At 44.6% G+C, this 12,726-nt stretch overlaps 1 protein-coding gene across 3 annotated transcripts in view; it reads right to left on the bottom strand.

Annotated features, from left to right (window-relative positions):
* Positions 1–12,726, bottom strand: part of CUBN (cubilin) — a 222,911-nt gene that overhangs the window by 79,939 nt on the left and 130,246 nt on the right. For all 3 annotated transcript variants that reach the window (XM_075125891.1, XM_075125892.1, XM_048838028.2), the window contains 4 exons: positions 12,509–12,622; positions 6,317–6,445; positions 5,578–5,710; positions 612–817 (listed from right to left, as the gene is read on the bottom strand). In XM_075125891.1, the coding sequence (XP_074981992.1) occupies positions 612–817; positions 5,578–5,710; positions 6,317–6,445; positions 12,509–12,622 (582 nt within the window). The remainder of the gene's footprint in view (positions 1–611; positions 818–5,577; positions 5,711–6,316; positions 6,446–12,508; positions 12,623–12,726) is intronic.

Raw genomic sequence — 12,726 nt, forward strand, 5'->3', positions numbered from 1 at the left:
TGTATAATCTGAGGAGATTTCTGCCCACAGAAGGATAATACAGTAAACTAGAATAGATAATAATAAGCTCTATTCTGACTGCTACATTTTAAAAAAAATAGTATAAATAAATAATAAAAATAAATTAGCTCTTTTCATCAGTAGATCTCAAAGCACTTTACAAAGGAGATCATTATTCCCATTTTACAGATGGGGAAACTGAGGCCAAAGGAAGGAAAATGACTTGGCCAGAGTCAGCCAGCAGGCCAGTGGCAGAGCCAGGAATAGAGCCCAGGTATCCTGAGTCCCAGTCCTGTGCTCTATCTATCTACTAGGCAACACTGCCTCTCTATAATTTTATTTCTAATTCTGATATCCAAAATATACTTATGTAAAATGTTGTCAGGCATACAAGAGCTCTGTGCAGTCATGTTACAGATAGGCCAGGTATTCAATAACATTTTGTGTATATTCATTTTAAAATATTTTGGGTGAAATCCTGGCCCCATTAAAGTGAGTTAGAATTTTGCCAGGATATCATCCTTTATTTTTAAATATACTATTTCCGCCTTATTATTGGAAGTGCTCTGAAAAATGGTAATTTATTTTTCAGCAAAATAATATTTACTTACAGTGAGCAAAAGTGGCCCTAAAGCCAACATCACTGTCTGAGCCATCGGAGACAAATTTGATCCACAAGATGTGCTCAATGATGGATGTGTAATTCAAAGGTAAGGAGTCCCCACAGTATCGTCCCACCATCTCGCCCATGTCATTCCCTTTGCGAATCTCCAGATAATCCTTGGTACAGTCTTCACTATTTTCTAGCTGGAACGTTCTGTTTGAGTTGCAGAAAGCAGAAACATTAAGATTATTGTACATGTATTATAGAAACACACTGCAGAATTTGCCATATTAGATCAGACCATTCATCCAATTATAATCTGATGTCCTTCCCTTCAGCAATGGACAATATTAACACTAAAAAAGAAGTAACCCCCCACCCCCCAAAACCAACCAAACAACAAAACCCTTCCATAAATGATAATACATCTAGTCAATTTTGTAACATTGCACACAGTGGAAAAATTCCTTCCTCACCCCCATATATCTTTAGTTTGCATAACTAAGGTTTCATCTCTTCAAGATATTTTTGGTTCTCAAAAGAAGTGCAAGGTATTTGACATGTTACATATAGTACATTTTTTTTTGTATAGTGTTGAGGTTATATTTAAAGTCATATTGGATGTATAGAATAGTGAAACATATGAGACTCAAAACTACACTTACATCACTGTGTATCAATTTGTGCCCAGCTTCATCTACCTGCAGATTTCCAGTGCACTCTCTGAGGATGAAGCAATTTCAAAAGACCAAATACTTACTTGAAGTTTATCTAACATTATGAAATCTTATCTCCTCTTCTCCTTACTTTCTCTACTTTTTCTACCTTTACGGCTTTAAATATGCCAAACCCACTCCCTACTCCCTCCGTTTTCCACAATCCATTTAACTTTGAATACTTTTATCACTTTCTGTCTTTTGTCTGCTGAGCATGAGGTCAGTTGAACTCTGAGGCTTTCCCATCATCAGTGTGCAGTGTATGTCAATGATAGGGATTATCTGGAGCAGTGGTTTGCAACCTGTGGTCCGCAGATCCCTGGGGGTTGGCAGACAGTGTCTAAGGGGTCCACGGAAGGTTGTCATTACCATAGAAAAGTGGTTTCCAACCTGTGGTCGTGGACCCCTAGGGGTCCACAGACCACGTCTAAGATTTCCAAAGGAGTCTGCACCTCAATTTGAAATTGTTGAGGGGTCTGCAAAGGAAAAAAGGTTGAAACCCACTGGTCTGGAGGATGTAAGATTTAGAATTGAGTCACCAAGTACTTATAGATTCATAGATTCATAGATATTTAGGCCAGAAGGGACCATTATGATCATCTAGTCCGACCTCCTGCACAACGCAGGCCACAGAATTTCACCCACCACTCCTAAAAAAGACCTCACATCTATATCTGTGCTATTGAAGTCCCCAAATTGTAGTTTGAAGACCTCAAGGAGCAGAGAATCCTCCAGCAAGTGACCCGTGCCCCATGCTACAGAGGAAGGCGAAAAACCTCCAGGGCCTTCCAATCTGCCCTGGAGGAAAATTCCTTCCCGACCCCAAATATGGCGATCAGCTAAACCCTGAGCATATGGGCAAGATTCATCAGCCAGATACTACAGAAAATTCCTTCCCGGGTAACTTGGATCTTACCCCATCTAAAAACTCATACTTGCTGAGCTCTGTATGTAGGGGAGGACTCGTAAGCAGAAGATCCATTGCAGACTGCAAGGTAGTGAGAGGCTGTGACCAAAAGCACCCCTGTATTCACAACCTACCACTACTGTAATAATATTTATACAAAATGTGCCTTGTGAGATATAATTTGAAAACTAATAACTCGCTGGTCAATATCATGGTGAAATGGATGTAGCAACATTGTATGTAAAGTTATAAATCTCCCCTGTATGATGTTAGTAGCACATGTTCAAAACCAGACAGTCCTGCCTAGGCAAAAGTTGTTAAATAGGCCTACCGTAAAAATGGGAATGTGTTTACCTCAGTTTACATATAAGTAGTAAACAGGGCCAGCAAAACAGCAGGGGCAGCAGATGGCAGGAAACAGAACAATTTACATTTTAGCAAACACAAGTGGGGGAAGGAAGAGCATGGAGCTTCCTTCATTACCAGACTCCATGTTGCCTTCCTCACTTCAAAGTTTCACTGGACTACAAAACGAAGGGGCACAAACCCCCAAGTTCTCTCTTTGTCGCCTAAGAAGTCAAAGGCACCAGCACCACTGGGCCTATGGGAGAGATCCTGACTAAGGAAAGGGTAGGTCACCATCTTGCTGGAAGACGGTGGGTGACAAAGGCCATCTTACTCAAAGCCTTGAACCAAAACTTGCAAATTAAGTTTTAGACTGTTAGATGCATGTTTTTACTTTTATTTGCTGGTACCCATTTCTAACTTTATCTCTTATACCTGAATTCACTTCAAATCCTCTCTCTGCTTCTGTTAATAAACTTGTTTTATTTTTAATCTAAACCAATCCAGTGCCGTATTTAAACTGGTAACTCCCGTTAAAGTAATAAACTGTTGAATATTTACCTGTTACGGGGCAACAAACCTCAATATCTGAGCAGTCCAGGAGAGGGCTGGGCAGTGCAGAAAACACATTTTTTGGAAAATCTGGGACTGGGGTCACCCTGAAAGTAGTAACCAAGGCTCATGGAAGGCAAAGCGGAGCTGTGGAACTGTAGACAGGCTGCTGGGATCAGAGCTGCTGAACCAGGCTGTCTAGCACACAGACACTCAGGGTGTGCCCTGCATGCTGGTAAACTAGTTGTGAACAGCCCAGGTTGGGATCTACAACAGTAAAGCACTGTGAGGTACCCAAGGTTATGCGGCAGCCAGTGATACAACCCCTCACTGGTCTGGATTGCTCCTCAGAATGTGACAGCAGCCTGTTGGAAATGGCCAGGAGAACAGGGGAAGTCAAGTAGAGGTTGCATGGGCCAGAAGATCTTGGTGGAAGTTGTGAGGAGTTGCTTTTTAGAACTAGAGCTGTGGAATGTGTTTGTCCCCATACCAGGCAAAACTGGAATGAGAATAGGTGAACATAACTCTCAAGAAAGCACAGCTAGCTCTCCTAATCAGTGCCTGGGCCTGCTGTGGGGCCTATGGCAAGAGATGTGGGGAATCAGGGTGGAATCCTGACTAAGCCTACTGGGCTCATATAATTTTGCTTTGAGTTTCAATTTATGTCCGCAGGTTTGTGTGAATCTCAACCTCAAATAAAGCCAAGGGTTGTGCTGCATAGCAGAAAAAAAAAAAAAAGACAAGGAGGTTCAATCAAATTTATGTGATTGTTAGTAACTCAGATTAAAACTGAGCCAAACCCTTTGAAAGAGATTTTACATTAGTACAAAAAGGATGAGCAGGTTCAGTCTGTTTTTTTAAATTACTCTGTTCCTGGATCCCTAATTACTGCACCAACTGATCTGAATGCTAGATGGAAGCTAAAATATTACTGCATTTCTTATTGAGTTATGCTGAATCAACCCAATATCCTTTTCAAAAGCCAGTCATAAATATAACAGTAAGGATCCCAGAAAGTGCCTTCTCCAACTAATGCACAAATATCTCTGCTTTCAAATTCGGGTCACACATCCTCCCCTTCCTTCAGGCCTGAATATATCCATATGTTTCCAGTGTACAAACCCACTATGAAACAGTTCCAACTACACATATGGATACACTTTGGATTAATTTAGAGCAAACCCTCAACTTGCAAGACAGGCAATTTTGTAAGACCAATATAAAGAAGATGAATACCTCATGGCAAAGAAACTTTATAAAATCCCAGCATTCAACTCACTAAAATAAATATCTCATTGCTATAGACTGCCCAAAAATCTAGCATTTCCTGATTTGGCCTTTTGGTTACATGAAACTAATGAACAATGTTTTCATCCACTGAGGATCACATGTTATAATTGTATGTGTATTGCACTAAGTGTATCTGCTCCACACTATACACTTGTTTTGGTTAACAAAGTTGTTATTTGTTATTATTTTTAGCAATTAACTTGAAAAACGTTTCTCAGATTACAGTGCTTTCACCCCATTTCTCAGAGGAAGAATTTATAACAGTATGTCCATTTTTGTGTACTAGCAAAGCGATGTTTCCATGGTAACTACATCATATACAATAAGTACATACAATAAGTGTATTTCTGGGTATGTGTCACTTGTACACTAATTACCTGCAAATACAAATTCTAGTGTTGCTTTTCTTTTCTAACTGACCTGCTCTGTCAATGGTCAGTGTTCTGTTTCTTGGCACCAAACAATGTTTAATGCCATGAAACAGACAGGCTTAGAAATCAATATCATGGGCAAAGAGTGGCATAACTGCATCTTGTTAAAGTAATCTGGATTGTTCTCTGTATCATACATACATTTCTGGTCTGATATCTTCTAAGGAAAGTACTTTGACAGGAAGGAAGGTATACTCCTAGCAAGACTCACTTTGTTCTTGCTTTATTTCCATCTTTGTGATTTGACATAGCGGCAGAAGTAAATCTGAGGCCTTTAATTCAACATGAAACCAATTATTGCAACCTATTAAGAATATGGACACTTTATACTATTAGGATATACAGTAGTGTGAGATACCTGCCAATAACCAAAAAGGAATTGAAAAGGTTTTCGTTTGCAAAAGGGTCTATAAAGACAAAAGATGCAGTGATGCTGAATTTCCTCTTGTTCATGACCTGCTGAGAGCTGATCTCTTTAGCAACCCATGATGCTCTCTGACAACACACCATCAAGTTATATAATATTGTATATGCTGCTAATATAAATGATGACTAATAAGGGAAAAAACTGACTGTAAGCTCCCTATGGCCACTGCTGTGTTCTCTTTCTAAGTTATTTTGGACACATTGCTACCATTTTACATGCTGGTAATTACATTTCCTACTAAACACAGTGCTTCCTTCCTGCAGCTCCATTAAAAGGCTGAACAATAACCCTTGGAATGTATTTACATGAAAGACAGCTGAAGCCGGTTGCCAGGGGAGCTGACAATGGTCCAGATACATTCAGCATTCAAAGGATAAGATTCAGGATAGTTAGGGCTGTTGAAGGCTCCTCTGTCCATGTGGAAGGTACCACCACAGGCTGAAATGAGAGAGACAGAACAGAGACTGAAGACTATATGGAAAAAACACCTTGGGCAGAAGTGGGCTAACTCGGAGGGAAAAAAACTTGAAACAACAATGGATATCCCTTTCTCGCTGTTTGTTAATGTCTTGGCATCAGTGGTTTAAGATCCCCAAAAAGAAATCCCAGCTTCAGGAATCAAATTCTTAAACATGCCAAATCCAGCAAGGCACCGAGCTGGCTACAGATGACTTACAGATAAAAAGAAAGGGCCCAGCTAGCAGAGGGAGTGAAAGTACGGGGAAATTTGAGTTTGGTCCAAGGTTTGATCCCTCTCTCCTTGGGATGGCAGGAGCTGGAAGCACATTCAGGCAGCAGCTTTCTCCATCTGTAGGTGGAAAAGGCGCTTTGTGGTTCACACTGGTCAGGTTCTATAGATAGCTATGTACCACCCTCTTTGGCCAAAAAAGAGGGTCAAGGCAATATGGGATTTTGAGTGTGGTGTTGTTAGGGAACTGAGAACAGAAAGGGGAATCTGCAAGGGCTTCCTCAAAAAATCTATTGTTTAGGTTACCAACTGCTTTTCTACCAGCTTCAGTATGGGGGCGTGCAAAATCAACTTACATGACAATGATGCAGCACAGGTAGCATGGAAGCCTCTGGCAGTTCCGGCATTATTGGATACAAAATTTACAACAAAGGCATTGCTGAAAGAAGTGACAGGTTGTGGCACAACAGTGCCACAGTAACGGCCTGAAAATCAACAGCAACACAAGGGAAGTGAAATGTTATGCAGGGAGTATAAACACTGGCCTAGTTATCTAGTGCAAAACTAACACTCAGATGCTAACACTTATATCATCTACTATTAAAACAGTCTTTTATTTGTGGTTCACAATCCTTGGTGTAGGCTGAAAGCTCCCCGATTATGTAACATTATGTCAACCTAGTAATGGCGTAAAATAGGAAAATATTTGGAGATACCAGCAACCTAAAGACTCACTTACTCTGAGTGAATATATATGGTGAATGTGATGTTACAGGGCTTCAGTGTGGGATGGGCACATGAACTGTGCTCAAAGGAAAAAGGCCTCAGACAGCCAGAGGTTGGCAGTGTCCATGGTGGTCTGGTTTGAGGGAAGGAGCTAGGGGAAGGTTAGGGGATAAGAGACAAAGGATCAAATTCTGCTCTGAGTAATGTCTCTGTAAATCAGGAGTAATCCCACTGCAGTTGAGGAAGTTGCATCAAGATAATACCAGTGTACGTGGGAGGAGAATCAAGCCCAAAGGGACAAATCTGTTCTCAGTTACTCTAATGTAAATCTAAGGCAACTTCATGGTTGCCAATGGAGTTACTCCAGATTTACACCAATGTAACTGAGAGCAAAGGGCTAGACTGTGGCCTTGCACAATAAAATCTTACTGGAGGGGAGGGGAATCTTCTTGGTTTTACATCAAGGATATCCCCCCACATTGTTCCACTGGGGGAGGGGGAAATGTTTGTCCCCTCTCCCTCTCAGTGAAATAGGCCCCAGGACCCTCTTCCAAAGACAGACTCACTGGCAATCCTGGAGGACATTCCATTCACACTGAGCTCTGGTCTACACTAGGACTTTAGGTCGAATTTAGCAGCGTTAAATCCATGTAGTCCTGCACCCGTCCACATGATGAAGCCCTTTATTTCGACATAAAGGGCTCTCAAAATCGATTTCCTTACTCCACCCCTGACAAGTGGATTAGCGCTTAAATCGGCCTTGCCGGCTCGAATTTGGGGTACTGTGGACACAATTCGACGGTATTGGCCTCCGGGAACTATCCCAGAGTGCTCCATTATGACCGCTCTGGACAGCACTCTCAACTCAGATGCACTGGCCAGGTAGACAGGAAAAGAACCGCGAATTTTTGAATCTCATTTCCTGTTTGGCCAGCGTGGCAAGCTGCAGGTGACCATGCAGAGCTCATCAGCAGAGGTGACCATGATGGAGTCCCAGAATCGCAAAAGAGCTCCAGCATGGACCGAACGGGAGGTACGGGATCTGATCGCTATATGGGGAGAGGAATCCTTGCAATCAGAACTCCGTTCCAGTTTTTGAAATGCCAAAACCTTTGTCAAAATCTCCCAGGGCATGAAGGACAGAGGCCATATCAGGGACCCGAAGCAGTGCCGCATGAAACTTAAGGAGCTGAGGCAAGCCTACCAGAAAGGCGAATGGCCGCTCCAGGTCAGAGCCCCAAACATGCCGCTTCTATGATGAGCTGCATGCCATTTTAGGGGGTTCAGCCACCACTACCCCAGCCGTGTTGTTTGACTCCTTCAATGGAGATGGAGGCAACACGGAAGCAGGTTTTGGGGACGAAGAAGAAGATGATGATGAGGAGGAGGTTGTAGATAGCTCACAGCAAGCAAGCGGAGAAACCGGTTTTCCCGACAGCCAGGAACTGTTTCTCACCCTGGACCTGGAGCCAGTACCCCCTGAACCCACCCAAGGCTGCTTCCTGGACCCGGCAGGTGGAGAAGGGACCTCCGGTGAGTGTACCTTTTAAAATACTATACATGGTTTAAAAGCAAGTATGTGAAAGGATTACTTTGCCCTGGCATTTGCGGCTCTCCTGGATGTACTCCCATAGCCTTTGCAAAAGGTTTCTGGGGAGGGCAGCCTTATTGCGTCCTTCATGGTAGGACACTTTACCCACTCCAGGCCAGTAACACGTACTCGGGAATCATTGTACAACAAAGCATTGCAGTGTATGTTTGCTGGCGTTCAAACAACATCCATTCTTTATCTCTCTGTGTTATCTTCAGGAGAGTGAGATATCATTCATCATCACCTGGTTGAAATAGGGTGCTTTTCTTCAGGGGACACTCAGAGGAGCCCGTTCCTGCTGAGCTGTTTACCTGTGGCTGAACAGAAATGTTCTCCACTGTTAGCCACGGGGAGGGGGGAGGGTTGAGGGGGTAGCCACGCGGTAGGGGGAGGCAAAATGCGACCTTGTAATGAAAGCACATGTGCTATGTATGTAATGTTAACAGCAAGGTTTACCCTGAAAGAGTGTAGCCACTGTTTTATAAAATGTGTCTTTTTAAATACCGCTGTCCCTTTTTTTTTCTCCACCAGCTGCATGTGTTCCAATGATCACAGGATCTTCTCCTTCCCAGAGGCTAGTGAAGATTAGAAAGAAAAAAAATGCACTCGTGATGAAATGTTCTCCGAGCTCATGCTGTCCTCCCACACTGACAGAGCACAGACGAATGCGTGGAGGCAAATAATGTCAGAGTGCAGGAAAGCACAAAATGACCGGGAGGAGAGGTGGCAGGCTGAAGAGAGTAAGTGGCGGGCTGAAGACAGGGCTGAAGCTCAAATGTGGCGGCAGCGTGATGAGAGGAGGCAGGATTCAATGCTGAGGCTGCTGGAGGATCAAACCAGTATGCTCCAGTGTATGGTTGAGCTGCAGCAAAGGCAGCTGGAGCACAGACTGCCACTACAGCCCCTGTGTAACCAACCGCCCTCCTCCCCAAGTTCCATAGCCTCCACACCCAGGCACCCAAGAACGCGGTGGGGGGGCCACCGGCCAACCAGCCACTCCGCCACAGAGGATTGCCCAAAAAAAGAAGACTGGCAGTCAATACATTTTAAAGTTGTAAACTTTTAAAGTGCTGTGTGGCATTTTCCTTCCCTCCTCCACCACCCCTCCTGGGCTACCTTGGTAGTCATCCCCCTATTTGTGTGATGAATGAATAAAGAATGCATGAATGTGAAGCAACAATGACTTTATTGCCTCTGCAAGCAATGATTAAAGGGAGGCGGGGAGGGTGGTTAGCTTGCAGGGAAGTAGAGTGAACCAAGGGGTGGGGGATTTCATCAAGGAGAAACAAAGAGAACTTTCACACTGTAGCCAGGCCAGTCACGAAACTGGTTTTCAAAGCTTCTCTGATGCGTACAGCACCCTCCTGTGCTCTTCTAACCGCCCTGGTGCCTGGCTGCGCATAACCAGCAGCCAGGCGATTTGCCTCAACCTCCCACCCCGCCATAAACGTCTCCCCCTTACTCTCACAGATATTGTGGAGCACACAGCAAGCAGTAATAACAATGGGAATATTGGTTTCGCTGAGGTCTAAGCGAGTCAGTAAACTGCACCAGCGCGCCTTTAAACGTCCAAATGCACATTCTACCACCATTCTGTACTTGCTCAGCCTGTAGCTGAACAGCTCCTGACTACTGTCCAGGCTGCCTGTGTACGGCTTCATGAGCCATGGCATTAAGGGGTAGGCTGGGTCCCCAAGGATACATATAGGCATTTCAACGTCCCCAACAGTTATTTTCTGGTCTGGGAATAAAGTCCCTTCCTGCAGCTTTTGAAACAGACCAGAGTTCCTGAAGATGCGAGCGTCATGTACCTTTCCCGGCCATCCCACGTTGATGTTGGTGAAATGTCCCTTGTGATCCACCAGAGCTTGCAGCATGATTGAAAAGTACCCCTTGCGGTTTATGTACTCGCCGGCTTGGTGCTCCGGTGCCAAGATAGGGATATGGGTTCCGTCTATGGCCCCAGCACAGTTAGGGAATCCCATTGCAGCAAAGCCATCCACTATGACCTGCACATTTCCCAGGATCACTACCCTTGATATCAGCAGATCTTTGATTGCGTGGGCTACTTGCACCACAGCAGCCCCCACAGTAGATTTGCCCACTCCAAATTGATTCCCAACTGACCGGTAGCTGTCTGGCGTTGCAAGCTTCCACAGGGCTATCGCCACTCGCTTCTCAACTGTGAGGGCTGCTCTCATCTTGGTATTCATGCGCTTCAGGGCAGGGGAAAGCAAGTCACAAAGTTCCATGAAAGTGCCCTTACGCATGCGAAAGTTTCGCAGCCACTGGGAATCGTCCCAGACCTGCAACACTATGCGGTCCCACCAGCCTGTGCTTGTTTCCCGAGCCCAGAATTGGCGTTCCACAGCATGAACCTGCCCCATTAGCACCATGATGCATGCATTGGCAGGGCCCATGCTTTCAGAGAAATCTGTGTCCATATCCTGATCACTCACGGGACCGCGCTGACGTCGCCTCCTCGCCCGGTATCGCGTTGCCAGGTTCTGGTGCTGCATATACTGCTGGATAATGCATGTGGTGTTTAATGTGCTCCTAATTGCCAAAGTGAGCTGAGCGGCCTCCATGCTTGCCTTGGTATGGCGTCCGCACAGAAAAAAGGTGCGGAACGATTGTCTGCCGTTGCTCTGATGGAGGGAGGGGCGACTGACGAGATGGCTTACAGTGTTGGCTTCAGGGAGCTAAAATCAACACAGGGGGTGGCTTTACATCAAGGAGTATTTCAGGCAGGACTTCACGGAGGGTTCCAATAAGAAATGGTGCACCTAAGTTATAGTTCTTATTGGAACAAGGAGGTTAGTCTGGCCTCTGATTGATACATGGCTAGATTTACCTCGCTGCACCTTCTCTGTGAGTGACTGCAGTGTGGCCTAGAGGAATGAGTCCCCTAGACAGGGGAGGGGGGGGAAGCACATGAGTACAAAACAAATCTGGTCTATTTCTTGTTTTGATCCACTCCATCTATCTTTTACATCTTTGGCTGGCAGCAGACGGTGCAGAAGGACTGCAAGCCATCCTCATCTCTTGCCTGCCCGGCAGAAGATGGTGCAATATGACTGCTATCCATCCCCATCTCTTGCCTGCCCGGCAGAAGATGGTACAGTATGACTGCTAGCAATCTGTATTACCTGCCTGCTCATCATAAGACGGTTCAATAGGACTGACTGCAGGACTAAAGAGAATGACCTGGTCAAGTCACTCCAAACTTAATCCCTGCGCCCATGTCTGTCCAGGCGCTCCCAGCCGACGCGGCCAGGAGCACCTCGGACATGACGATGACGGCTACCAGTCATATTGCACCGTCTGCTGCCAGAAGGCAATAGGTTGCTGCTACTGTGTAGCAATGTAGTACCGTGTCTGCCAGCACCCAGTAGGCATACTGTGACAGTTACCTGAGCGGGCTCCATGCTTGCCGTGGTATGGCGTCTGCACAGGTAACTCAGGAAAAAAGGCGCAAAACGACTGTCTGCCCTTGCTTTCACAGAGGGAGGGAGGGAACGGGGGCCTGACGATATGTACCCAGAACCACCCGCGACAATGTTTTAGCCCCATCAGGCATTGGGATCTCAACCCAGAATTCCAATGGGCAGCGGAGACTGCGGGAACTGTGGGATAGCTACCCACAGTGCAACACTCCGGAAGTCGACTCTAGCCTCGGTACTGTGGAAGCACTCTGCCGAGTTAATGCACTTAGAGCATTTTCTGTGGGGACACACACACTCGAATATATAAAACCGATTTCTAAGAAAACGACTTCTATAAATTCGACCTGATTTTGTAGTGTAGACATACCCTTTAAGCATCCAGCAGTTTCAATAGAGCGACACTGTCAGAGACCATCCCTGCCACAGGGACCCTCTTACAGGGAAGATCTCACCATGGAGAAGATCATTTGTATCATTCTATTGTTTGTATTGTATAAATTCCTATATGGCACCCTCAGTGCTTTGGTCGAGAAAAACTCCAAGCTCTTCAGTGCAGGGGTTGTCTACTCTGTGTTTAGACAGCACCTAGCACAATGGGGCCCCATTTTCCAATCCCAATCTTCTATGATTCTATGATAATAAACATTAATCATTAATAATGAAATTATCTAACTATATAAATATTATTTAATCTTGAATCTCACTCAGCTCATTGCAGCTTTGAATTTGAACATAAACAATTGTTTTAAAACAATCTAGAGAGACAAGAAAAAAGGCTACAGTACCTTGAAGAGGAGCCTCATAGTTATCCCCTTCCAAAATCTCGACAAAGTCCATGGTACAGTTAGGTCTCTTGCCTTCAATTTCAAAGTCAGTGAATGATAGCGTAATGTGGTTGACTGTTAACAACAAAGAATAAAAACTTAAGGGAAGGTTTTGCATTTCACATATAAATAATTACCTAGGCGTATAGAGTGGATTTTTATGTTTTATTTTCATTGGA

This window comes from Caretta caretta, chromosome 2 (genome assembly GCF_965140235.1).
Source record: "Caretta caretta isolate rCarCar2 chromosome 2, rCarCar1.hap1, whole genome shotgun sequence".
Lineage (NCBI taxonomy): Eukaryota > Metazoa > Chordata > Testudines > Cheloniidae > Caretta > Caretta caretta.